We start from the raw sequence: 26,946 nt of genomic DNA, 5'->3' as shown, positions 1-26,946 counted from the left end.
CAATAAAACGTGGGTTAAGTCCGCGCTGTTATCACCGGCCGACGTATAGTCCGCATCCAGGACGGATTTTAACCTTGACATCCCGCTAACTCCGTCACCACCAGCGAAGAAAGGACCATCTAGGCACAACGATACTTATATGTCGACAAGTAACACTGGAAAGTCTCATAAACCCGTCACTCCAGTCGCTGTTGGCTCATACCGAAAATGTCGAAATACAAGAAACTCGTTCTGATCACCGGTGAGTATGTCCACGCAGCACTCGGATCTTACCATTGAGATCATACACTAGGCGCCAATCAAGGCGTCGGCTACGAAACAGCCAAGAATCTGGTTTTGTCTTCCGTTGATTATCATGTCGTTATTGGTAGTCGAAACGAAGCCAAAGGCCAAGAAGCAGCCGAAAACCTTCAGTCTCTGGACAGCATCAGAGGAACGGTCTCCAGCATACAACTAGATGTAACAAACGACACTTCAGTCGACAATGCAGCTCGCACTCTGGCATCAGAATGGGGTCGACTCGACATCCTCGTCAACAACGCAGGCATAATCTCAACCGCTAGCCCTCCAACACGCGGCGCATTTCGCACCATTCTCGAAACCAATCTCGTAGGCGCATTGAGCGTCACTGAAGCTTTCCTTCCGCTTCTACGCAAGGCAGAGCACAAACCACCACGTCTCATCTTCGTCACATCAAGCACAGGATCCATCACTCACGCTTCCGACCCAGACTCACCTTACTACAATCCGTATGGTACAGAGTACCGGACGAGCAAAGCTGGGCTGAATATGTTGATGGCGATGTACTATGTGAGACTCAAACCAGAGGGCTTTTTGGTGTTTGGCGCGGATCCGGGATTGTGTGCGACGAACTTTACGGGTGATGCTGGATCACTTCGTAACCGAGGGGCTGCTGAGCCGGAGGATGGAGGAGAACGAGTTGCCTGTGTAGTTAGAGGAGAGAAGGATGGGGATGTTGGAAAGGTTCTGGGTGTGTATGGTGTCTGTCCGTGGTAATATCTGGTCTGTTCTGTCGCTGTTCATCGCAACCCAGAATAGGAAGGCGTAAAGATCGATCGTGAGAAACTAGCTCCTCCATGTCTCATACGCCAAGGTTTATGGCTCTTATACTAAGAAAATGTAGTCAGATTATCTCCACTATTGCTGACATGACCCTTCTGGATGCTTACTACCAATGCAAGGCGAGGCATTCCGAGGCATTCTCGCGGGAGAGATCTATATAAGAGCGACTCATCCCTGTTTTACTCTCAAACTACACTCTAGTCCCATACAGAACTTCGAGAATATGCCTCTTACGTGGTTCATTACCGGCTGCTCCAGCGGCTTCGGCGAGTCTCTTGTTCGCCAACTTCGTGCCGCAGGCAATAACGTTATCGCAACTGGTCGTAATGCCGATGCCAAGCTCGTCCACCTGAAAGACACTGGAGCAGAGATTATCGACCTCGATGTGACAGCGCCGGTCAGCGACATCAAGGCTTTGGCCGAACAGGCTTGGGGGATCTATGATGGAATCGATGTAGTCGTTAACAACGCTGGTTACATTCTCAGCGGTCCCGTTGAAGAGCAAACGTTAGTATCACGAGTTCCTGCCGTGGATTTGACTAACTGGATGATAGCCAGGAGGATATGGAGAGATCATTCAAAGCCAATTTCCATGGTCCTATGAACATCACCCGTGCGTTTCTTCCATATCTGAAGAAGAGAGGATCTGGAACATTGCTTTATGTCAGTTCCCAATCAGCCTGGCACTCTGATCCCGGTGCATCAAGTTACTGCGCCAGCAAATTCGCACTAGAAGGTAACACTCCTACCTCCCATCACTGACCCAGACTAATTTCCAGGCACCGTGGAATGTCTCGCCAAAGAACTCGCAATAGTAGCGCCCTTCATCAAACTCCTGATGGTCGAGCCCGGATACTGCCGAACACCCGTTTTCGACAAAGTGCAGCACGTCCCTCGCAGTCTGCCAGAGTACGCGCCGTTCAACGACGCTGTGCTACAGGCTGAGTCTGTGTTGACGGCTACTTCGCCTGGAGATCCGGAGGTGGCTGTTACGAGAATGATTGAGCTTGTGAGGGGAACTGGATTTGCTGAGGGGAAGAAGGTGCCTTTGCGTGTACCTTTGGGGTCGGATTGTTTGGAGAGGATTATGGCTAAGTGTCAGGAGACGTTGGAGATCTGTAGGGAGTGGGAGAATACGGCGAGGAGTGTGGATTACAAGGTAGAGTCGTCGGCCTGAGGATGCACAAGGACCATAGCCAATGCATGCAAAAGAAATAGTCACTATTCCTCACATGGAGGTACTTTGTGATTCTGCCGGTCTCCAATTGCAAAAAAAGAAGGTACATCAAGCAAGACATACGAAGAGCAAAAGAATGGGTCTGGCCGGGGATTGAACCCGGGACCTCTCGCAAGCTATGCTATAGGGTTTTCCCTAAGCGAGAATCATACCACTAGACCACCAGACCAGTGAATTTATTGTTGTACGAAAGAATCAAATCTCTAAACATATACTAATGACTTAATCCCCTCTGTGTTCTCATGACTCCCCTTGTTCGGTCGGGAACACAGAGGGGACATTGCGGATTTGCGCTGTACCTGAATCGCGTGTTCCTGAGCACGTCCCCTGTGACCTTCCTTTCCTTTGCATTCAATTGGCAAGAGCGCGCGGGTGCCTGAATGCCCCGCTGCAATGGACGGCAATCGGCAAGGCTAGCCCACTGAAGGATCGCTCTTGCTTTAAACATGGGCTTGGCAGCTGTAGCTTGTCGCTATTTCCAATTTCTTTTAGCAGCTCATCTCCTTTCTTATTTCCCATCTTCATCCTCTCTTTCACTCTCGTGCTTCAACATCATCATTGCTCTTCAATACGCATCAGCGTCACATCGCATTGCATCGCATTCATTGAAGCATCCCTTCAAATTACTCTATTATACGCTCATTATGACTACCTCACACTTCTCTACGTCCCTAGGTTCCCCCATGCACGGCACCCAGTCCCTAGTCGCCGAAGTCATTGGCGCAGACGCCACCGCGACAACATATGTCTTGAACTGTCCCCCAGGCACAGACGGCAACGAGTGCGGCACCTACAACAACACCGTTACTATCGGTCCATGGGCCAGCAAAACTCTGCCCCCCGGCGCTGCGAGCACAGGTGATCTTGATATCTTCATCACCATGCCCTCAGAAGACAAGGAGGACGACTGGAGATTCTCTCTCCACTGCGAAATGTCAAGAAGCGTTGCCAAGAAATGCACTACGATTAACATTGGCGGCAACAACGATGGTCATCCTACTGCCACCGTCACCGCGTCTGAGGATTTGGCCGGGCTTACTCTGGAATACGCACCTGTCGTTATCACTGCTGGTTTGGACATTCTCAACGCCAAGCGCACCGGTGTCGCTGAAGCGAGCGCTACTTCTACCGCTACCACGACTTCTTACGAGGGAGCCTCTTCACCTGCAGCTACTTCTGGCGCTTCGTCAAGCTTTGCGCGGGTCTTTGGTGCGGTGTCTATTGCTGGAGTTGCGGCTGCGCTTGTTATGTCTTGATTGGAATAGAACTGATGGGTTATGGGCACGTGGATAATATTGTTACTGGGTTCGGTGTTTTTTTGAAAAGACATTAATAGAGGAATAGATTAAGTCTGAGACCATCAATCTCTCCTGGTATCCTCAAACGTGAAAAAAACATGCTACTACATATTTAACCTTTGACGATGACTCACCCATTCAGTGGGGATGTCCCAAGAATTAAGTACTAAACAACATTATACATTGAAGAGTTTGCTGCTACCCGACCACTAAGGCCACATAGCGAACGACGAAGGTAAAACTTAGGACATCCAGATGGACACATGACTCTTGATGGTTATGACGGTTAGAAAAGACTCTCAACAACAAAGCATCGAGTCGATATATTAACTCAATTAAAAACACATTGGGTATCTCAACTCCGCTCGAAAGATAGAACTTGGGGTATATGTCCAAGGAAAATGTAAATCGTCAGAAAAGCCTTCTCAGAAGGGGGGTATGTGTTCGACCCCAGACAATGCACACCGTGGGTATCGTAACCAAAAACTCCATGCCAAAAACTCCTGCCAAATGATCCATCCCACAGATACCAGCGCCAATCAACCCTGGGCCTTTCTACTGAAGGCCCCTCTCTTGTCGAGGCTCTTGTAACACACTCGTACCCCGTGCCAGCGTTCCTGGGGTCAAGGGGAACCTCTTATTGAACTGGTCAGGGTCTGCCAGGTTCCAATCCACTATTGGGGGTTGGGCAGGGACAGGATGCTGGCTCTGAGCCATGTTCTGGTGTAAGGGGACACCGTTCATGGTGGCACCGGACCTCTGATCAAGAGGCTGCGGTGCCCATTGGCCTTCGGCCATAAAGCCACGTCCCTGGATGTCGACAAATTGCTGAGGCTCCTGCATCTGTATGAGCTGATCATAGTTCGGCTCTGGGTAGCCAAAAGGCTGGTAGGCCTGCATCTGGTGCATGGGATCATGCCAGATGCCGAATTCAGCAAGTTGCTGACCCATCTCCCCCTGCTGTTGCTGAGCAGGAGCCGCCCCTAAGTACCCAGCAGGCTGGTTGGCCTGCATCTGTGGGACTGGAACCCGGGTACCCGCTATAGGAGCAGCCCAGTTGGGTTGAGGCTGGACCTGAGGGGGAAACTGAAGTCCCTGCGCGTACTGGGGAGTACTTTCCCCGGACGGGAAGGCCGCTTGCATCTGGGGGATGCTTTGCAAGCTGGCACTGCCATTCCCGCCATTTGAGCCCAACGGCTGCTGACTGGCCTGTTGCAGGAGGCTCTCAGCCCTATACGTAGCCGCGCCTAAGAACACATTAGCTTCGGTAAAGATATATTAAAAGATTAGGGATACGTACGACCATTCCTGCGACGGTTCTTGGTCCCTTGCTTGCGTCCCACGCTATCAATGACCTGAACATCCTCTATCGAATAATCAGTTCTGATCAATATAATTAGTTCTGATCAATACCGACAGACAAAAGAGTCCTACTTACCAGTATGGGAGGGCTTACACATGGACGTGCGATGTCCTTTTATGCATTTAGCACAGGCGATCTTGCGTCCCTGGCCATCCCTCCGGCAGACAGTGTTGCCGTTGGCGTCCTTTTGTACTTTAAGAGCCATTGTGTCGCGTTGTATGTTGATAGCGATGAGAGACTGGGATGGTGTTAGTAGGTTCAGGTGACATGTGGAAGTTGCCTGTCCTAATCCTTGGAGGACAGTGTATCAGGTTACGAAGGCATTACTTACAGATCCTTAACAAAGTCTTTGCTCTTTGCTTGGGCGATGTTAACGTGTGTGCGATGTTTGCGAGTGACGAAACAATTGTGTCCAAGAGAGCAGGGACTCCTTATATAGAGTGGAAGGAATGAAGAAAATTTTGATCGATTTCACTCTACAAATCTTCAGCTTGAATATTCGAAACTGTAACCCTCATTCGGGACCTTGCTTTTAAGAACGGAGTGATCACAGTGGTTCTTGGGGACGATAGACCTTGTCTCTGTGTAAGTAGGTTGAGGCGCAGGACGTAGGAATCATAAGCCTGACCCTCTTGCACTGAAGCATGGAATGGAATGGAATTTGGCAACAATTTGTCGCTGCCTGTCTGGTCGGAGCAGAGTGTTTATACAGGGTGATTATGCTGGGAGTGTCCCAAGGGATGTGCAAATGGTGCGAGTGGCACTACATACATCTTTACGAGAATCTTCAAATTTGGTCTATTCGAAACGCGGAAATTACGAACGACAAGAGAAATTCTATTGGAACACTCATGAACCAAAACCAGCTTCTTCCATGGATCCGGTCGTGCGTGGTTCATCATATAAACAATCTCCCCTGCTCGTGTATAGTCAAATAAAGTTCACGAAATAGGGCTGATTGACTTTCTGTATGACAATGGCCGTTCAGGTCCCCTCCGAACTCTCTTTGCGCTCAGGATTTTGTTTGCGCATCAACAAAACCTTCGTTGCGCGTGAGAGTTTATTGGACAATTCGACACCCCAATCGTCAGGCAAACGACTCCGTTAAGATTCGATTCATCGGGAAGTCAAAACAGACGAATTTCCCACAAGGGCCATATTGTCCAATTCAATTCGGCGGTATTGATGAAACCTAGACGACGACATCTCTTCGGAGCCAGGGTCCAGGATAAAATGAAATGTGGGCAGCATCAGATGATACAAGAGAAAAGCAAATGATGAGTCTTCACGATATGGTTCAGTCACAATGGATATATACTTCAATTCCTATCGAATTTGTCATGTGTCAGGAATGGAAGCTTCAGAGCTCTCGTCAGCCATGTGAGAGAATGTGATATCCCACCGGGTGAGTTCCTTGACTCGCAATGCCGAAGGTTGTGCCTGAGGTGCATCTCTTCCTCCGTGCGTAATGGAAAGCTATGGAATCTAAATAGAATTCATGTTGAAGATGTATTCGGCGGAGTTCGAAGACAGATCCAACATCAGAGAACTGACGGCAGACCCGCTTCGTTCTTTCCTAGGGCATAGCCGACGTCCGACCAGTTTTTCGATTACTTTTCACGGGAGTCTGTCATGATGTGGGGTGTGACTCAATACGTCAAGTCTTTCGCAGATATTGCGACTCTCCCAGGATTATACTGAGAATAACACTCACGTTTTTCTACAGCATGCAGACATCGAACTCTACCTACCCTCCAATGTCTGCTCGTCTACGCCAGGTTAGCCCCGGGGGTTGCGTGAGCTGCATGGGCGGCGAATTCCTTCCGGAATGTGTTCCTCAATGATCGAACCTGCAAGGGGAGCCCGCAGCAGCGAAAGACGATTCTTCGGCCTGACGGATGACGCGCTTGGCTCAGATAATCTGCAGGCGCAAGATTACATGATGCCTATCAAAGTGGATAGCATAACGATCGGGATCTGATGTAGGATTAAAGCCATGTATCGCAAAAGCTTTCAGAGCCAGGATACCTGCGGTTCTTTGTTGGTAGGTAGTGGCGCAAGCCGAGGTTGATCGAGTTGGTTGGACCGAGAGTTTGTGTTGTTTAGACTTCCATTGTGAGGCATTGCAGGGCGACAGCAGTAGGACTGTGGGTTTCTTAGATTTCTATTGCGATCTTATGTGGTCGTAGAGTTCCCCTCTCTACAATAGACCTTGAAATGCACGTCGCACAGACGAAACCTTCCGTCAAACAAGGCAGGATCACCCAGTATATAAATAATTCCTCCTCTTGCCCTTCTGCACCTCAGTTGCAACGGGTCCTGTCACACACCTGCTCCGGCTCCCCCAGCTCACCACACAACACGAAACATTTCGAATACATTACTTCCTACCATCTTCAATGTAGGACTCCAATATTGAGAAATCGACCATGCAAGAGTTTCCTGAGCCAACTATGAGCTTGGTAGAGGCAGAGACTGCGACAAAAACTACGCTTCGAAATGCGGACTTTAGCGTGCAAGCAATGCCTCCAGATGTTTATATACCCCAGGCATACATTCAGATCGGCAGTTTATACCGAATCTCACTGATGAAGGGTTTATCACTTCTCGCCGAATCAAACTGGGTAACCTTGAATTTGGAGATCAGGGACGAGTTGGAAGCCCGGCTTGAGCTTTCACAAATGACAAGATGTCTTCATGATGGTCGGATCTCCGGTACCTCTTTGTTGAACTATGGCTAGCACAACAGTTCAGATGCCTAATATCTTGGTCGAGTATCTTCTCATCTTATATGTTCCCCGTATCCCCTTGCTAGGCTCTTCATAAATCCCTCGGGTTGACCACAGTGAAGGTCTTCCTCAACAGTCTCTTCGGATATTCACAGCATCTTTGCTAGTATTTTGAATTCCGAATATATTAATTGAGACTATCTTCACAAAAGTCACATTCAACCTCACCAAGCGAACCGACAGTAAGAAAACAAGAAAGTTCCATGATTTGTTCGCAATGTAGATAGCGGGGAGCCAGGTGTAACATCGCTAGAATTATGCTTATTAAGTCAATATACCCCAGTATTTGTTGATGTATCTGTCCCCAATTACCTTTACTCCTTCTTGTCTCTCAATTTGTGCGGAGTTGTGGCCCTTGTCTCCGACAATGCCAACGTCGCTCCAGCGCTCAAAGTAGAATCCTCGGAGGAAACACCTCCGCTCTCCACACGATGGTTCCATTCCTCATACGGCAACCATATAATATGGGTCAATGCCTTTATAATTGATCATGTGCCTTGGTATTTGCCCGTGTTACGGAATCTACTGCTCCGCGGTCAATTGTGGTTCGGCATTGAGAGCGAAATTGTCCAGATGGAGATGCTTTCCGGGGATTGACTGGTTAATTCTATTTGCTATTGCGGATCAAATTCCCCGTAGTCTCTGCGGAGTGCGGGCCGATTCTTGGTATTAGCTGTTCTTTGCCATGTCTCTGTAGTTTCTGTGTGATGTTCTTGTAGTGTTTTAGTGATGGTCCACGGATGCTACGCTATCGTTTCCGTGGCAAATATACTACGGCACATCGGGAGATGGGACCTTGCAGGGGTAGAAACCCATTCTACTATAATATCACCATGAGATATAAAGGCCATTACATCCCCTCTCAATTGAACTCCTCAGTTGAGCACGACAACCTCATCAACCTCCATCATGAAGTCCTTCCTCGCCCTCAGTCTCTTCACCGGCCTGTCCGTCGCCCAAAGCGCCGCCTGGGCCCAATGCGGTGGCCAAGGCTTCTCTGGTGACAAGTCTTGCGTCTCTGGCTACAAGTGCACCGTCGTCAACGAGTGGTACCACCAATGCCAGCCTGGCTCTGGAGGAGACCCTCCTTCCACCACCCTCAAGACCACCACCGGCAGTGGCTCTCAACCCACTGGTACTCCCGATGGCAAGTTCCTCTGGGTTGGCACCAACGAGGCTGGTGCTGAGTTTGGAGAGAAGAACCTTCCTGGTACTTGGGGAACGCACTTTACCTTCCCTGAACCTGCTGCTGTTGATGTAGGTACCAACACGATGTCACATAACAATTACTAACATGTGCCAGACCCTCATCTCTCAGGGCTACAACACTTTCCGTGTCCAGCTCAAGATGGAACGTTCAAACCCCAGCGGCATGACTGGCTCTTACGATCAAGCTTACATGAAGAACCTCACTTCCATCGTCAACCACATCACCGGCAAGGGCGCCACCGTTCTTCTCGACCCCCACAACTACGGCCGCTACTTCGACAAGATCATCACCTCCACCTCCGACTTCCAGACCTGGTGGAAGAACTTTGCCACTCAGTTCAAGAGCAACAGCCGCATCATGTTCGACACCAACAACGAGTACCACACCATGGATCAAACCCTCGTGCTCAACCTGAACCAAGCCGCCATCAACGGTATCCGTGCTGCCGGCGCGACACAGTACATTTTCGTCGAAGGCAACCAATGGTCCGGCGCATGGTCATGGCCCGACGTTAACGACAACATGAAGGCGCTCACCGACCCAGAGAACAAGCTCATCTACGAGATGCACCAGTACCTCGACTCCGACTCTTCCGGAACTTCACCCAACTGTGTTTCCACAACCATTGGAGTTGAGCGTCTGCAGGCTGCTACCAAGTGGCTCCGCGATAACAAGAAGGTCGGCATGATCGGAGAGTTTGCTGGTGGACCTAACGAGACTTGCAAGACTGCTGTTAAGAACATGCTTGACTTTATGAAGAAGAACACTGATGTCTGGAAGGGCTTTACTTGGTGGGCTGCTGGTCCTTGGTGGGGTGACTACATGTACAGCTTTGAGCCTACGAGCGGTGTTGCTTACCAGTACTACAACTCTCTTCTCAAGACTTACATCTAGAGATGTTGTATTGAGTAGGGAAGTGTAGGATTGGGAGAATTGAGGGAACATGAAGTGTCGGTGATAAGGGCACAAAAGCTTTGAGCATATCTCGTCAGTGGCTTTCAGCTGGCGAGAGTCCTCTCCAGTACATACGCGATTGCGATCTTCTGTATATACATTTTACGTACATTCTTACATGTCAAGTACATTTTCATCAACTTCATCTCCCGCAAAGCCTAAGGTGACTCGTCTCTTGCTAATTGTGTATCGCCATTTAAATCATCCAGCAGAGCAGCATCCACCAGAACCTGGAAAGGATAACCCTCCACGTGGGTTACAGAAGAATCTTCCCCTGAGGTCTAGGTTACCAAAATGAAGTACTCTAACTGCTAGTCTAAGATAGAATAAAAAGACTAGATTTCTCCATCTCTTAAGGCTAGTTCTTCTGAAATCTTGACGACCTCGTCTAAGACTTAAACGACCACTGAACCCCCTCCCATCCCTCCCTCCTCTGAATCTTAACCCCAAACCCCTCCCCATAATTCACAGGCTGAAACGCAGCCTGCGAGAAATTACAATCTTTACCAGCCGGTAACTTCGGTCCATCTGGTAGTTCAACATCAAAACCCGCCAACAAACAAGCCACAAGACCCAAGTTCTCAGCAAAGGCAAAAGTACGACCAGGACAGAGATGTCTTCCTCCACCAAAGGGTATAAACGCTGCTCGTCTCGCTTTGTCTGCTTCTAGAGTCTCCTTTGTTTCGATGAAGCGGTCTGGTTTGAAGGTGGAGATGTCTCCGCCCCAGGTATCGAGGTTGTGGCTGACTAAAGCGGAAATTTGGAGGTTTTCGCCTTTCTTTAGGAGATAGGAGTTGCCGTTACTGTCTGTTACTGTCGTATCTTCCAGAACGCGACGATTACTGCCGGCTTGGTTGCTGAGTCGGATTGCTTCCCTGTAACAACTAACAAGCAAGGGACACTTATCATCCAGAATCGTAACATCGACAATACCCTTCTCTCCATCCATTTTGATGATTGGCAGAACTTCATCCTTTAGCCTCTGAACGAGATCAGGGCGACTGAAAACATTGACGAAGAACCAGTAAAGAGTAGGAATCGTGTTCGCAGTTCCAACATGAAGAAGCGCAAGCTCGATATGACCGATTTCTTCGCCAGGGACATTGTACTTGACGAAAGGGTATGCGCGGCCTCGGACGATCTCTGCTGCGTCTTCGTGCTCGTACTTTTGTGCGCCGTAGTATTTTCCTAGTGCAGCTTGGAGTCGTGCTCTTGCTTGATGGGCTTTTGGGGCGGTGATCGCTGGGAGGATGTTGACGAGCAATACGTTGAGACCGGCTTCGAAAGTCCTGCAAAGCATAAGCATCCCAGTCACACTGTTTGCATGAAACTTACCATAAATCTTCCAACAGGCTAGGATCCTCCCTCAAAGGGTTATCCGGTCCATACAGCGCTTCAGAAGTAGCCATAGTAACAATATCCCTCAACCAAAGCCAGACATTTCCATGCTCCATCTTACGCCCCTTATTAATACCGTTGATATCCTTGGCGATGTAGTTCAGCGCATTAGCATTCATCCGATGAATATGCTCTCCCGTCATAGCAGGATGAATCGCCGCAAAGAAATCTGGCACAAGATCTGTTTCCTTCAACTTCTTGTGCGTTTCATCAGAAATCAGCAATTCTCGTTGTGCAAATTCTACGGCGAAGGGTTGGAAGGATAGGGTCTTTTTGCGATAGGCGGATTGGATTATTGCTGGGTCGAAGATGACGTAGAGTTTTCCGCCGAGGATGGGGAGAGTTGCGATTTGTCTGTGATGTTTGTCGCTGTTTACATATTAGATAGAGTAGTTGTGAGGGGGGTTGAGATTTACTATAAGCGCTTTAGATAGGTGTTTTGGTACTTCATTAATCCGTAGAAATGACCAATGATTGGGAATGCAGGTTTCAGGAATGGAGGTTCGCGAGGATCGAGGGATGGTGTCGATAGCTTGTGTAGCAATGCACTGATAACCAGTACACCGAGAGCAACGAGATAGTTTCCTGGTGATTGCTTGACATCTTCGACTACGAAGCCGAGAATGCCACTTGGGCTAGTAGTCACGTTAGCAGCCATGATGAAGCTTGAGCTTTGGCTACGTAACTAGGAGGCTTTGCAGCGTAAATCAGAGAGGACAGCTTCTCAGACTTTATATCAAGGTCCCAGAGGCACTAACGCGGCAGTGCTTACTTGGGATCGCCATTCTGTGTAAGCGCCGTTGTTGTGGTGGTAAGATTTTAGCGTAGGTTTGCAAAGCAGTTCTCTTCATTGGCTTGCTCGCAAAGGATTTTGCACTCGGAGTCAGATTTGCAACAAAAGGGCGTGAGATGAATGCTTCGCTTGAGTTAATTCGCATGTCATTCAATGTACAGTATGATGAGACAGCCGTTAGTTCCAACGGGTCAATGCAAGAATCAGGGACTTGGTGACATCGTGCGGATGCATAGTTGTGCTAATTATAATTGATATCAGAAAACACGCGTCGCTAATGTGCTATATAGCAACAATAAAATATATACAGAACACTCAGGCTCTCCCACTACGCCATTTCATGTCTCTGATGCTGCCCATTGGGCAACTCGGCAACACCATGCTCCTGCGGCATTTCCTTAGCAGGCGAGTAATAACTTCCCATCCCATCACCAGGCGACACCACGATAGGTGAATCATTATGTTTCTCGTCCAAAGGTCCTGTGCTGGCGGGACTGTATTTTCGCTTGTTGCGACGCCAGAAGAAGAATCCTGCAAGCGCTAACGCGACGACGGCGAGGGTTGCGCCGACTGCTATTCCTGCGACTGCGCCGGATGATAGTTCGTTACTGGAGGTATCATTGTTGGGGGAGGAGTTGGAGTTTGAATTTCCTGATGAGGCGTCAGATGTGGATGTAGAGGTTGTTTTGGCGTCGGAGGCTGTCATGCCTGCTGTTGTTGCGGTGCTATCACCAGTTGACTTGGGTGGCTATATCCCATCAGCACAATCCCAAACTATCTCTCGAGCAACTTACCGCACTGTAGATGGTAGAGTACATCTGATTGTTCACCTCACCCACACTCGTCATCAACCACTTCTGCCTCGGCTGCTCCCCCTCAAAATTCGAGCTCATAAAAACAGGTCCATCAGGAATACAATCCAGATTCCATTTGGTCCCATTCTGTACATTCGTTATCCTATACGCATCATCCTCTCCCCAAAGCGACACGTCCCATTGCTGTTCATCGCTATCGTCTGTCGCCATAAGGCATGGTCTCGTTCGGCGTTTCTCGTCGATTACGTCGGGGCGGTAGCATACGGAGAGCTGTTTCTTGACGGTCGTGTCGGAACATCGCATTTGGTAGCGACCTGGTTTGTCGCCTATTTTTTGCTACGTCTGTTAGTACATTAAGAGAGTGGGAGGTGTTGGGGACGTACAAATTGCCAGTACGAGTTCTTGTTCGCTGGCCAGACTCGCAGATCACCGCCTGGAGCTGTAGGCTGTAGCATTCCATGGAACACCGTTTCCCCATTATCGACAGCGAGCTCCGAGAGCTGGTACCACGCATTCGGGTCCAGATCTTTGGCGGGTTCGAGGGTAGGCATGGTGGATTATGGCGATACACTCGGGTCAACGATCAATCGACAGTGAAGAAAGAGAGAAAGAGAGTAAAAATAGTTGCCCGACCGAGGTGGATATTGAACAAGACTAGACAGGGTAGGGCTGAATTAGCAATGTCCACTCTTTGGAGATTAATGATGGGAATAGGCTGGTCATTGGTTAGGATCTGAAACGACACGGGAGGAAGATTGGGTCGCCAAGGGATTAGAGTTGCTCTCAGCCTTCTTATGATCCACTTGATAATAAGCACTGTCACCGAGTCAGTAATTTTGTGGTTGATCTCGAACGGTTCAACGGACACTGCCTTGGTGGCTGTGACAATCTTGGTGCGAAAGCTACTGTTCTTAATATAGCTAATTGAGTTGGCTAGGTTAGTAAGAGACGAGATGTCCTCCAAGACGTAGTCTACAGAAATAAAGTAGTCTAAGTTCCAGTCTAAGCTGGTATAAGGTGATCAAATTATGCTTTCGGCGGTCCATTCTTGGAGTATGCCTGTCAGACGCGATCGTTACAATTGTACCTGAAGCATTTGGGAACCATCAAAATGTTTACTTGGGGGGCAATATGCGACGAAGGATCGAGGGCCTGGTCAAACGCGACCATTAATCGTGCAATGGGATTGACTTAAGGTTGATCGACAGCACTGGTCACAGAGTAGCGCTCAATGGCCCTCGTTTTGGACGCATGGAACTCCGTGTCCATCGGGCCCCCGCGGCACCTTAAAACGGATTTATTCCCGGCTGGTTCAGGGTAAGTGTGACGCTCGGAACAAGACAACCACAATGGGATAATTGTACCCGAGGCTCAATGTCTCTCGCATTAATTCATGACGCAGTGCTGTGTTCTTATCATGTTCGAAGTTCCAGACACAGTAACTCATGTCCGTTGTATCCCCGTCCTTAGTAGATAACGTTCCTGGTTCCAATCGGTTGAGGTGCGGTTTAGGTCAAAGCTTTATCGAGATCATCAACTACTAAACGGAATCCGAGATCGATCATGCAAGAGTTTACAGAATAAGGTGATACCACCGATTCTAAATAAGATCTGGAATCAATTCCGCATCCTTATCAGTGGGAATACCATCTCCAACACGCATCAAACGGGAATAAAACTCATTCCCCAGATCAAGATCCAGCCGAGGCACAGCAATGAACCCGCTTTTTGGCTTCAATGACGTTTTTCGCGACCCTCACCGCCCACAAACATGAGCCTCACCTGTTTCATCACCACAGCCCTCACCTTAAACACTAGATTAAGATACCAGAATGGACAAGAATGTAGCACTCATCCTCTCCGAGCTCAACAACATCCGCTTCACAACAATCCACCGCGACGTCCTCCTCAAATTCCTAGTCTTCTCCTCGCGATTAGCAGTATGGCTGCTCACCCAAAAACATGCCTCCCCATCCACCATCTCGCGCTTCCAAGTCCTCATGCGCCAACTCTCCCTAACCGCCAAACTCCTCCGCGTTGGAAAGTTTACCCAGCAGTATAAATCCGCTGCTCAGAACTTACTCTCACAAAAACATCAGGATCATTTTCTGGGGTACATCACTGTGATTCGCCAGCTTTTGACAGCTGTGTACATGACGTGCGATAACGCTACCGTTTTAAATGCTATCGGTTTCGTACCCTGGAAAGGCGCCAAGACACTCGAGAGGAGAGCGTATCGTGTTTGGTTCGCAGCGGGTGTTTTGGGGATTGTTGCACAGGTGTATTGTTTCTACCAATTAAACACAGAACGCGACGATGAAGAAGCTGATAGGCAATCCTTATTGTAAGTACCTGACACTCTAGCTGCGCCGTTGTAACGCTGACGTGATATGCAGTAAACAAACAGCTAGTAAACTCCAATTACTTTCTAGCCTGTGTGATATTACCGTGTCATCAGCGGCTGCAGGTCTGGTAAAATGGGATGAAGGAGTTGTATGTGCTAGTGGAATGTTGAGTAGTTGTATAGCCATCTACACTCAATGTCGATGACTAACGTGATGAGTTACTATTAATTCTGGATTGATATGGGCGGAATTAGACCTCTTGGCGGCGCTCGGGTGTCATTCCAGAAGGGGAACTTGGTCTACAATAGCTCCCAACCATGGCGCCATTCAGAAAAGTTGATTGCCGATGTCGGAGACTAGAAGACGAATGTCTCTCAATAGCTTGATCCTTTTGGACGTTAGAATAAATATTTCTCCACGATGGTTTACTTTTCGGTGATTTATGATCTATCTGGCCGAGAACTGAAGTCCCCTTGATCCTTCAATACCCGTACCCAATCATGTCGAGTAAAGAGGTCGTTATCACTTCTTCAGTGGCACAGGGTCTGGACTCCGTTAGTCGCTAAACCCCTGAGATCAATTCGCCTCCTCATCCATGCCAGACACGCGACACCACTCGCCGACCTTCCTTCTCCGGTGAAGTACAATCTGAACCGTTGAAGAGAGAGGCTAGACCCTTTAACCTCCTGCCAAGATAGTTTGACAGCCAGATAAAAGGAAGCACGCCACAGCGGCCACACAAGGAGGTTGTCTCCTAAAACAATCTAGCGAGGGGGATGGATGCAGGGGTTTTTGGGGGTGCTACACTAAATCTGACACCACTAGCTGCGCTAATTCAGCCTTTCTGCGGGCGACTTTCACGGGCCACTCGCCTAAGAAGGGTCAGGCCGAGGAGACCGAGTCCAATTCATTAATTCCCCCTCGATTTCCTTTCATTCTTATCAGCGCATTTCCCTCATACTTAGATCTCTGCTGATCTTTTCCTCTCTTACTTTCTTTTTTTGCGCCCGACTTGCCATGTGGACTCACGGACCAGCTTTAATTACTTGCGTTTAACTCCACAGCTTGGCACTCACTCTCCTTCCTTTTCCTCCCAGTGACATCCATCCAACTGCACCACACATTCTCGACAAGATGTCACACGACATCAAGAAAACAACCGACATCAAAGTCGAGGTCGCCCTCGCCCGCGATGTCGAAGCCTTCGAAATGAACGACATGTCCCACACCCACCAACCCAACAACGACACAACATGGGCCGTATCCGTACCAAGCTCAGAAGAGCAGTCTAAAGAACAGAATGACTGGCTGGATGGTTTTCGAAGGGCTGATCGACGGGCGATGAAGAAGGGTTGGGATAGACAGTATCATTCGGAGCAGCCGCCGCAAATACCGGGTGATAACCGGTACTTTGACATTAGAGCTGCCAACGCTAAGACTGCGACGAGTGCGTTGGCTAGGGAGTTGAAGGGGAGGCATTTGCAGATGATTGCTTTTGGTGGAGCTATCGGTATGTTCAGCCCTACAGTGAAGGATGAACATCGCTAATGATGGATAGGTACTGGTCTTTTCGTTACATCAGGTACAGCTCTTCACGAAGGTGGTCCAGGCAGTGTTCTCATCTCCTACATGGTCATCGGCGCCCTGCAATACTGCACCATGCAATCCCTCGCCGAACTAGCCGTCATATTCCCCATCGCCGGTTCCTTCTCTGCATTCTCGACACGTTTTCTTGATCCTTCTTGGGGATTCGCCATGGGTTGGAATTATTGTCTTCAGTGGCTGTTTACACTCCCTCTTGAGATTATCGCGGGCGCTTTTACCATTACGTATTGGAATGAGGGTATCACCAAGAGTGTCTTTGTGGTGATTTTCCTGGCGGCTATTTTTGTTATTAATCTTTTTGGGGTTAAAGCTTATGGTGAGGCTGAGTTTGTGTTTTCGACTATCAAGGTCACTGCGATCGTAGCATTCATGTACGTGCTCCCCTACCCGTGCAAATTCTCAGCTAATGGATTTAGTCTTCTTGGAATCGTCATCAATATCGGCGGCGAGCCTACGGGTAGCTACATCGGAGGCCGCTATTGGGTCGACCCTGGCCTCTTCAACAACGGTTTCAAAGGCTTTTGTTCCGTACTCGTAACATCATGCTTCTCCTTCACCGGCACAGAACTCATCGGCCTCGCAGCCGCCGAAACAGCCAACCCGCGCAAGTCCCTACCGAGCGCCATCAAGCAGGTTTTCTGGCGCATAACGCTCTTCTACATCGTATCCCTCATGCTCGTCAGTCTGTTAGTTCCACACAACGACCCTCGAATCCTAGACGCCAGCTCTTCCAACTCTGCAGCCTCACCTTTCGTCGTGGCTATCGAGACGATGGGAACGACTGTTCTGCCGAGTGTTATGAACGCTGTTATTCTCATTGCGGTGATCAGTGTTGGAAATTCATCTGTTTATGGATCGTCGAGAACGCTTGCTGCTCTTGCGGATCAATCTATGGCTCCTGCGATTTTCTCCTACGTTGATAAGGAGGGTCGACCTTTGGCTGCTATTATCTTTGCTTCCTGCGTTGGTCTCTTAGCGTTTATCGTTGATTTGAAAGCGCATGCGATCATCTTCGATTGGTTACTCTCCGTCAGTGCTCTCGCGACGTTATTTACTTGGGGCAGTATCTGTCTGACGCACATCCGCTTCCGTAACGCCTGGGCACACGCATCACACACCTTGGAACAACTTCCCTTCCGCGCCCGATCCGGTACATTTGGATCATGGTTCGCCCTCGTCGGATACAGCCTCATCTTGATATCTCAAGTCTGGATCGCTGTTTCACCTGTTGAACAGAAAAAGGATGCGACGGCGGGGGATGTCGTGCAGAATATATTTTTGAGATTGATGGCTGTGCCTATTGTGTTGGTCATGTACCTTGGACACAAGCTTTGGTATAGAACGGGCTTTGTCAAGTTGGAGGATATTGATATCCAGACGGGTAGACGGTATTATCGTGTGCATTTGATGAGTGAGCAGGATAGGGAGGCTAGAGGGGCTTGGCCGTTTTGGAAGAAGGCGTATAGATATTTCTGCGCTTGATCTTTTCTTTGTTTAGTATTTTTTCTTGGATCCATATCTGCGAGCCACATAGTTGCGATATACCATTCATTACCTTGTTGAAAGCACATCTTTGTTTCGCAAGTGACGCATCTCTGTAGCAGAAATGAAGATTGTTTCTTAGTCAAGAAGCCCCAAACCCAACTGCAGCAAAGAACGAGGGACCAGCAAAACCTTTATGGGAGATTTGTCAAGATCTCCTTCTGCAAGAGGCCCTGACCAACCGTTGCAACGGAGCAAAAGTTCTTGCAAAATTTGCATGAATCTCATACATGCAATGCAGTATTGCGGCGTAATGAAACGTCAAGAACTGCCTGTTTTTCAAGTGGAGATGTGCGGAACCGTTTACTGTTGTAGCGATTACTCATTATCGACAGGTTTGGAGAAACACAAACTTCGGTTAGGAAGAAAAAGCAAAGAGTAGTATGCAAAGGGAAGGAGTCTAGTCGTGGAATTGATCAAGTATTATCAAGAGTCTCGACCTACTAGAATAGATAATACTCGCCGCTATTAAGAACTTATTTGAAGGAGGTAGGAGCGCCATGCATGTCGATACATATTACAGGCCTGACCACTACTTTAACCGAGTAGCCGGATCTTCTTGTGTCTTAGCCTTGTTTCCTCATCCCAGGAGCCACAGATCCTGTCTCGCTTGGAGCTTTGCCTCCCGCATCCGAGAATCTGGACTCGACGCAGGAACCAACGGTTCTTAACAAGATCGGTGTATTATATGACAAGGGAATATATATAAACCATACAGTTTCGGTCGCCATATTTAACAATACGAGCTTTCGCACGATGCTCACGAACACAGGCTTGTAGGGCCATATTTGACAATACCGCCACGAGAAAAGGGACAACAAGCCCTCCAAATTTGGAGACGGCTCCGCGCCCGGTTGTCCGGATCGTCTCAGGAAGATTTTCCGCTAGAGAAAACTTTCGCGGCTCGACCCTTCGCGTGCTAGCGTTGCGACATTGCTAGGGAACCCCTGCTTGTCTTGCAGCGACGATACATTACCTCGGTGATACTTCAAGCCACTGAACCAGGAGGATGCAGGGCAATTTAGTTCTGCATTGGGCCTGTAGATATTACAAACTTGTGTCGCAATGCAAGTCGTTGCCAATGACGGTTTGAGTGAAGAATTCCGTCTGGAAGGGAAGCCATCTCCACTGCGCCGCTCGGGGGGTTCGTCCAATCCTTCAATGCAGCCTGCAAGCCACTCGGGTGACGAGCAGGCCTCATCGAGAAGAGAAAGTGTTTGAGGTGCAGGAAAAGAAAAGAGATGATGGAAAGTCTGTAACACAAACGTCTCATCACTTTAGATCCCGGTAATTCGAGTTAGATACAAATATGCATATGCGCGTCCCCACGATCGAGCTGTTGTTTCTGTTTGTTTTCTGTTGCTTCCTTTTTGCTTTGTGAATTCTAAACCTTGAACCTGATCTGGGTTGATCCCGCCAGTTTAATGTCAGGTCCCCCAGCGCCTCCCGAAGATGGGAGTCCCTATTTCCCCATCACCGAACGATCGGCAAGCCTTGCCAGAGTTCACATCGGTGTGACGACCCCTCTTATTGCGATCGCCTTGGCTATGTTTGTAGCGAGGATATGGTTAAGAGTGAGACCTTGGAGAATAAGTTGGGAGGATTATTGTATGACAATTGGAGTGGTAGGTCCCACGCTCCACACGAACGTCCTTGGTTACTGACTGGCGATTGACCAGGCCGCAGCTTGTGTAGACTTTGGCTTCTTAATACCTCAAATGCACACCCAACCAACCCTCATAACCGAAGACCAACGGATCTGGGCAGCAAAATACGGATTCCTCGCGATTCCGGTATGGGGCATTGCCATGATGTTCATCAAAGTCAGCATCGCAATGATGATGCTCCGCATCCAACCCAACGTCCTCTGGTGGCGCATCTTCTGCTTCTTCATAATGTCTATCCTAATAGGCTACGGCGTCGCAAACACATTCTTCATCCTTCTACAATGCCAACCGCTTGAAGCATCATGGGACGCTTCTGTGTTGCAAACAATCGATGGCGCAAGCTGTCTTCCGCAAACCGGCATTCTCATAATGTCGAATCTTGGATCAGGAATTAATATTGCCACGGATGTGCTGCTTTCTTTAGCGCCGACGCTGTTTCTGTGGAAATTGAAGCGGCCGCTAAAGGAAAAGATATTGGTTGGTGCGCTGATGGGTCTGGGGATGTTTGCAAGCGTTGCTTCGATCGTCAAAGCCACCCTAGTCAAAGAATTCGGCGGATCGACAAAAGACCCCTGGGCACTGGTTATTTCCATCGCAACGTGGACTGCCCTCGAACAAATTCTCATCATGATCGCTTCCTCTGCACCATTCCTCAAACCACTTGTTCAAGCAGGTTTACATAAAATGGGATGGACGTTATCTGGTACTTCAGCGGCGCGGTCAGGATATGGGAATCAGTATCGCGAGCGACAGTCAAGGATAGTGACGAATAAGTCTACTACGCGAGGGAATGTGTATGGTGGAGACGAAGACCCTTTTGCGGCTGGGGATAGCGTGGAAGCTATCCCGATGGAATTAAAAGAGAGAACTATTGAGGAAAGAGACATTGGGGCGTCGACAAGGTCTTGGGATGAGAGGGGGAGCATGGACAGGGTTTGTTCGCCGAGCCATGCAGTGTAGGATGTATTTACTGGAATTGACTAATTGACCGGTTTAATTTTATCCGTTGAACCAACAGACTGGAGTTTGCATACGCGAGGTGATCATGGACGAATCAAGGATGCGGAATTCAGGGAATCAGATCATCAGGAAGTAAGACCCATGTCAACCGTTGAAGGATCCATTCCCATGCATTTGGTCAGAATTCCTTTACCAATCATCCGACAATAACTCACTGCCCAAACACGCATTAACGTTATTTCCTTTGCTTGTTGGTCCTTCTTCATAGCAAGGGTACCTAGCTGGCCGAACCCCCGGGATCGAACGGCGAAAAGTCTAGGCTCAGTCTCGGTTGCTTCGCCGCAGTCCAACGTCGCAGTTCCATTCCGCATTTACCATACCTGGCCAGTAATTCATGTCCCCTCGCAATAGTACCGCAATGCAGGAACCATGGGTCATGGCTGTCTTGGCTAGCCGGCTTTCCGGTGTCCTTTTCGTGGACGCCGGAACCTTGCATATGCAGGGGAAACTTTAGTATAGAAGAGGCTGAACTCGTCCAGTTCATGTTCCCTCTTTGTCGATCACCTCACCTCAAACACTTGAGTAGTCATCTGCAGCCCTGATACTCTTCCTGCATCAAGCTACTTTCGTTCGTCTGACAAAATGGTCGCCATCAAGACTTTGTGGACTGCCGTCCTGCTCGCTGGTGTGGCTCTCGTTGAGTCCAAGGCATGCAAGAAGCCTCTCATCCGAAGAGAATGGTAAGAATAATTCATAAAGCCCATCTGAGTATGTACTAACTATTTCTAGGCGCTCGCTTAGTCTCAAGGAGAGGGATCTCTACATCAAGGCCCAAAAGTGTCTCATGAAGAAGCCCAGCGAATCATCACCCTCCGACATCCCCGGTGCCAGGAATCGCTGGGATGACTTTCTAGGAACACACATCATCAGTGCAGACGATGTGCACTTCGTCGTAAGTCCCCCAATTTGCTTTTGTTTCAGTGATATCTAACGCAAACAGGGCGTCTTCTACCCTTACCACCGCCTTCTAATGCACGCCTACGAGCAAGAGCTCCAAAAGTGCGGCTGGAAAGGCGGCGTTCCATACTGGGACTGGACTCTTGACGCCGCAGGTCCAGACAACGATACATCAGTCTTTTACGACTCCCCCATCTTTGACAACAAGCATGGATTCGGTGGGAATGGAGCCTGGGTCCCTGGAAACTTCTCCAACCCTGAGCCAGGTCTGCCTGTTAACCCTCCCTGGGATGTTCCTGATCGTTCTGGTGGAGGCTGTATCAAGAAGGGTCCTTTTGCTGGGCTGAAGTCTAACCTTGGTCCTGGAAATGGTACGGCGTATAATCCTAACTGTATCCGTCGTGATTTTGCGCCGTTGTCTTTTAGGGATATGTCTGGGCCGGATGCTATCAAGGATGGAATGAGTCAGCCTGATTTTGGATTCTTTGATCTTGTTACGGAGAGTACTTTCCACTCTGGTGGTCACTGGGGTGTTGGCGGTTTGTACGGTACCATGACTGACAAGTGGCAAAGTCGTAAGTCATTCTCACTCTCCTCATACTACGATATACTAACTCTTCTAGCTGCCGATCCTCTCTTCTGGGTTCACCACGCCAACGTTGACCGCGCTTGGTGGTCATGGCAACTTCGCGATCTGAAGAAGCGCGAGAAGGATGTCTCTGGTCCTCTTGTGAACTTTGATTATGGGAACCAAGCTGCTGGCAATGTCACCCTGGATCATCCTATTACCATCTTTGAGACTCGTCAGTTGAAGGCTAAGGTTAAGGATGTCATGCATATCCAGAAGGGAGTTCTGTGCTACGACTATGAAGATACCTACTAAGAGTACGACCGCTCAAACATAATACTTAGTTATAATTGTACGCATCATTCTTTTCATAGAATATACTTTTGCTCGGGATAGAATTTCGAGAATACAAGTGATTCTTCAATGATGCATATTTCAATTCTGATGTATCTACTCAGACTGACAGCCACTCTCAGCCTATTCCTGCTTAATATACTCGGCAATGTTGGGACGTCTCTCAAACTCTTCCTTCAACTTGAGAAGAACGTCCGGAATCTTGGACTGTATAATCATCAGCATATGTCAAAAACCCATCAGTTACAGAAAGTGTCTTACCGGAATGGACTTTGTCCTAGTATCATTATCAATAGACATATAAACCGCAAAGTCCGCATAGCTAACTTCATTGCCAAGAAGATAAGGGCCCTCGCGATCAGAGTAGTACTGCTCGAGACGTTCATGGAAAGTGGGCACTGTCTTGTTCTTGTACTCCTCTGATGGGTTGTTCAGGTTGGATACCCAGCCAGCCTAATTTTCGTCAGTATCTGATTTAGAAAGTTGAGATGGATCGACTTACTCTCCATTCGATGTAGAGATCTGATACGGCATCGACGAGATACTTGTCATGGCTTGTCTGGCCATCGTATTTGCCGAGCTCACGAGAGAGGAATCGGAGGATTGGAATGTGCTACCGACTTTCGTTAGTTTTATTCAATATGTATGGTCACGAGGGACTGACTTGGTTTAGAATAAGGCCTTTGTATTCAATGGCCGGAAGTAGTCCGGTGCGGGTGATGCCCTGCTCCTTGAGCTTTGCGCTGGTCTCTTTCCAGGTATCGTCGTAGGCATATCTCTTTTCTTCAAAGGGAATGCCAGCATCTTTCAAGAACAGCCTAGTATCGGAAGATTAGCAAGAGCTCTATGTATGTGCAGTTTCCCCACTGAGCTGTTCCCCGCCATGATGACTTACTTGACAACCTCACCACGGCCGAGCTTGCCAATCGCGAGGTAGTGGTAAACGACTTGCGAACCAGAAGACATTATGACACGATATAGTGTTATTTTGGGGTAATGAGATATTTTTCGATGTGTTTAAAGTTTTTTCAACTGCCAATCTATCCGCGTTAACTTATACCCAAGTCAATTCCACAACGCCCTTAAAACGACACTGGCCGATATGTCAGCATGCATTACGTGAGAAATGATTCCATATTTTTCGCATCTGCGGCACGGCAAATTACGTATTGCATCCGACGGGGCAATTAAGTTTACTCTATCCAGCAATGATTGTCAAGATAGAACCAACCTGCCCATGGTTCTCCGCGGCAGTCAATTTGACGGACACGTATTATCCAGTCATTGTTCCAGTCACGCAATGGACGAGACGGCACCAATTCTCCCAGTATGACAGACTGCATAACCTGAGGCCTGCCAAATGAATAATACTGCCACTTTAACCCAACACCTTTGCTGGGGGTGCTTCCAGCTGACAATGGTGGTATGAGGAAATTGTAGCGCTCATCAACTGCCGACAGGATTTATATCATGAAGGAACAGAGCCTAACAAATGGTCTTCAACGATACACTCATTACTTTCATTTGCAGCACTCTTTGGTTTCACCTAAAGATTTTGCTTTCTATAAAAGTGTACTGTGTCTAAATTATATCTAACCTCTATACTATATCTAATAAACAAGTTTCTAAAGTTCTAAACTACCCAGTGCAAATAATTGTATTCTGATCCTCATAGCTTTGCTCGGTGGTGCATCACGGGACATCCGCCTGTCTTGGCCACGTCTGATTGACCTGAGGCAGTAGGTGCCGAATCACTCTTCTTTGGTGCACTCCTATAACCTCCCTTCTGGTTATCAGTGTTGATAACATTTCCCTCCGAATCTCTCGCTATGCCAAGCTCCAACAACTTCGCAAAAGCCTTCTTAAAATCTTCGAAAAACACATCCTTGTCTTTTGAGTAAATGTCCACGTACTTGGAGAACTCGGGATCCGTCGTGAGGGCGATATCAGTGGGGAGCATCATCAACTCTTCCTCTGTATCTTCATCAACGGAGGAGAATTGGAGTACGCCGGACTCGGGGACTGTCTTTTCTGTCCAGGTTTCTGATAGTAGGAGACGGAAGTACTGGTTGGAGAATCGGGTAGGGTTGTTGACCCATTTGCCCTCAAAGCCAGAGTTTGCAGTGTGGCAACGGCCAAGATTATGCGCACCGCTAAGAGCTACGATCTCACGATCGTTGAATCCCATGCGATAGAAAACGTGGCGAATATGTTCTGCTCCTTGCGCCGCATCAGGGAGACGACCTCGAGGTGGAAGCTTACTGTCGTCGACAAAGTCGGTTCGTCCCGGCAGCCAGTCAATTTCAGGCCCACCCATGGCATGGATCGCCGTCACGCCAGCGAGTGTCCAGAGGTCAGAGTATGTTATCCACGGATGAAGACGTTTGACAGGCTCAAGAAAAACACGAGCATTCTGCAGGCCGGCATTGGCGGGATCTCCACCTTCAGCTTCGTATCGCATGCCGGCGCCGTTGGAACCGCCTGTGTCAGTCACTTTGTCGTATGTGCCTGATGAGTGCCTGGGAACAGATTAGTATTCGAGTAGCATACGTTGAGTGCTGTGTAGACTTACCAAGCTAGACGCACGAGAACGGGGCCGGCACTTCCATCGTCATAGTCGGGCTGGTTAAGAAGTTCAATGATTGATTTCTGAACGGCAGCAAAGTCACCCGGGTTTGACTCTTGGCCTTTTGACTGCGGTTGGTTGATGATACCCATCTTTGTCAATAATGATAAGAAATTTCAACAACGCTGCAAGAGAAAGAGTAATGACGACGCGCGTGATGGAGATTAAAAGAGTGTAGTCTGCTTCGTGACGCAGTCCCCACGGGCTTCAAGATGTAAAATGAAGTTGAAATAGAGACCAAAATCAGACGACAAGTACGTTTTACATGACAAAGTAATTTAACCAGAACCTCGGTAACCCTTTTAGATCCACAGTCGCCGCTCCGATATGGCTTCATGTGGATCCGAGTCTTGAGCATATCTGGCATATGACACCGGAATAGCGGAGCCTCATGTTAAGACTTTTTCTTATCGCGTGCACGTTCCGCTGAGATGTATTTGCCTCCAGAAAAGACATGATAGCCGAGGATATCTGGAATTTACCAGCATGTGTCAACGGCTCGGCTAAACCAAATCGATAGAACAATCTTGTTAACAATGTTCGTTCTACGGTATCATTCTGATTGGCATGGATCGATCAGATAAGATTAGACAGCTGTCACGTGCGATGACCATCCCTACAGGGTGCTGTGAGCTCACTGTCTACCCTTTGCATTGAGATATAAATCTCAGGTGGCCTCAAGATGATGGTTCTTTTTGCTTTTAACATGCCGACTATCAACGCCGAAGCCAATAACGATCTCAACCACGGCGGATCAGACCCAATATCTTTCCGGCATTTTCAGATGAAACGACTAACCTCTTACAATTGATTTGCAACAGAAATGATCTCAGTTGCCACTCCATCGCCATCATCTTATACATCGAGCTGAACCTTTATCGCTGCATGGAAACTTACAGCATAACCTGGCCTTCTATTACTAAAGAATATATTCGAATACAAATTGTCTAACTATCTAGCTACTAATTAAATGTTCTTCCTTTAATATTAGTAAAAAAAAAATACAAGATAATTTCTTTATTTTTTCTGGCTCGCTTTAAGAGCCTGGTGGCGGATTGCCAGGAGAGGTGAACATGAGAGACGATATAAGCTGGTCATCTTACACGAGCGTGGGAGTGCAGTCAGGCTGCTTTATTCTTTCTGCCTTGCTGTCACTTTTGGGGGGCTGAAACTACCATGCAACCATCCATGATGACAGACCCTAGGCACATCTTCCAAATGAAGAATGTTATTGTGGTTGCACAATGGATGACACTGCACGAATTGTCTCATTATACGCCAGCCTGACTTTTTGAGGCCTGCTAAGTAGATGAACTTCTGACTTCAAACTGTTACTTTTACGTGAGTGCTTCCAGCTGATGTTGGTGGTATAAGGATCGGTA

The 26,946-nt window shown here is 48.3% G+C and overlaps 9 protein-coding genes across 9 annotated transcripts; 5 read left to right on the top strand and 4 right to left on the bottom strand.

Annotated features, from left to right (window-relative positions):
- Nucleotides 1-207: 207 nt before the first annotated feature.
- Nucleotides 208-2,260, top strand: FIESC28_09157 (uncharacterized protein; the record flags this gene model as incomplete). Its single annotated transcript, XM_031163294.1, has 5 exons — nucleotides 208-241; nucleotides 293-1,013; nucleotides 1,285-1,590; nucleotides 1,638-1,819; nucleotides 1,863-2,260. The coding sequence occupies 5 exons, from the start codon at nucleotides 208-210 to the stop codon at nucleotides 2,258-2,260; spliced, it is 1,641 nt and encodes a 546-aa protein (XP_031012717.1).
- Nucleotides 2,261-2,964: 704 nt separating this feature from the next.
- On the top strand, nucleotides 2,965-3,576 carry FIESC28_09156 (uncharacterized protein; the record flags this gene model as incomplete). Its single annotated transcript, XM_031163293.1, has 1 exon — nucleotides 2,965-3,576. The coding sequence occupies one exon, from the start codon at nucleotides 2,965-2,967 to the stop codon at nucleotides 3,574-3,576; it is 612 nt and encodes a 203-aa protein (XP_031012716.1).
- A 597-nt stretch (nucleotides 3,577-4,173) lies between these two features.
- Nucleotides 4,174-5,186, bottom strand: FIESC28_09155 (uncharacterized protein; the record flags this gene model as incomplete). The annotated part of the gene is made up of 3 exons (XM_031163292.1): nucleotides 4,174-4,865; nucleotides 4,919-4,984; nucleotides 5,057-5,186. 3 exons carry the CDS (start codon nucleotides 5,184-5,186, stop codon nucleotides 4,174-4,176), a joined length of 888 nt encoding a protein of 295 aa, XP_031012715.1.
- Nucleotides 5,187-8,679: 3,493 nt separating this feature from the next.
- Nucleotides 8,680-9,874, top strand: FIESC28_09154 (uncharacterized protein; the record flags this gene model as incomplete). Its single annotated transcript, XM_031163291.1, has 2 exons — nucleotides 8,680-9,027; nucleotides 9,074-9,874. The coding sequence occupies 2 exons, from the start codon at nucleotides 8,680-8,682 to the stop codon at nucleotides 9,872-9,874; spliced, it is 1,149 nt and encodes a 382-aa protein (XP_031012714.1).
- A 448-nt stretch (nucleotides 9,875-10,322) lies between these two features.
- On the bottom strand, nucleotides 10,323-13,491 carry FIESC28_09153 (uncharacterized protein; the record flags this gene model as incomplete). The annotated part of the gene is made up of 6 exons (XM_031163290.1): nucleotides 10,323-11,223; nucleotides 11,270-11,701; nucleotides 11,779-11,967; nucleotides 12,458-12,873; nucleotides 12,920-13,276; nucleotides 13,324-13,491. The coding sequence occupies 6 exons, from the start codon at nucleotides 13,489-13,491 to the stop codon at nucleotides 10,323-10,325; spliced, it is 2,463 nt and encodes an 820-aa protein (XP_031012713.1).
- A 1,281-nt stretch (nucleotides 13,492-14,772) lies between these two features.
- On the top strand, nucleotides 14,773-18,372 carry FIESC28_09152 (uncharacterized protein; the record flags this gene model as incomplete). The annotated part of the gene is made up of 4 exons (XM_031163289.1): nucleotides 14,773-15,284; nucleotides 16,350-16,795; nucleotides 16,844-17,261; nucleotides 17,307-18,372. 4 exons carry the CDS (start codon nucleotides 14,773-14,775, stop codon nucleotides 18,370-18,372), a joined length of 2,442 nt encoding a protein of 813 aa, XP_031012712.1.
- Nucleotides 18,373-21,701: 3,329 nt separating this feature from the next.
- FIESC28_09151 (uncharacterized protein) lies at nucleotides 21,702-22,899 on the top strand (the record flags this gene model as incomplete). Its single annotated transcript, XM_031163288.1, has 4 exons — nucleotides 21,702-21,799; nucleotides 21,849-22,011; nucleotides 22,060-22,591; nucleotides 22,640-22,899. The coding sequence occupies 4 exons, from the start codon at nucleotides 21,702-21,704 to the stop codon at nucleotides 22,897-22,899; spliced, it is 1,053 nt and encodes a 350-aa protein (XP_031012711.1).
- Nucleotides 22,900-23,061: 162 nt separating this feature from the next.
- FIESC28_09150 (uncharacterized protein) lies at nucleotides 23,062-23,904 on the bottom strand (the record flags this gene model as incomplete). The annotated part of the gene is made up of 5 exons (XM_031163287.1): nucleotides 23,062-23,145; nucleotides 23,200-23,391; nucleotides 23,441-23,551; nucleotides 23,603-23,756; nucleotides 23,834-23,904. The coding sequence occupies 5 exons, from the start codon at nucleotides 23,902-23,904 to the stop codon at nucleotides 23,062-23,064; spliced, it is 612 nt and encodes a 203-aa protein (XP_031012710.1).
- A 703-nt stretch (nucleotides 23,905-24,607) lies between these two features.
- On the bottom strand, nucleotides 24,608-25,656 carry FIESC28_09149 (uncharacterized protein; the record flags this gene model as incomplete). Its single annotated transcript, XM_031163286.1, has 2 exons — nucleotides 24,608-25,457; nucleotides 25,511-25,656. The coding sequence occupies 2 exons, from the start codon at nucleotides 25,654-25,656 to the stop codon at nucleotides 24,608-24,610; spliced, it is 996 nt and encodes a 331-aa protein (XP_031012709.1).
- Between the last annotated feature and the right edge of the window lie 1,290 nt (nucleotides 25,657-26,946).

This window comes from Fusarium coffeatum (assembly GCF_003316985.1).
Source record: "Fusarium coffeatum strain FIESC_28 chromosome Unknown BRIP53273_contig_222, whole genome shotgun sequence".
NCBI lineage: Eukaryota > Fungi > Ascomycota > Sordariomycetes > Hypocreales > Nectriaceae > Fusarium > Fusarium coffeatum.
This window is presented reverse-complemented; position numbering and strand designations above follow the sequence as displayed.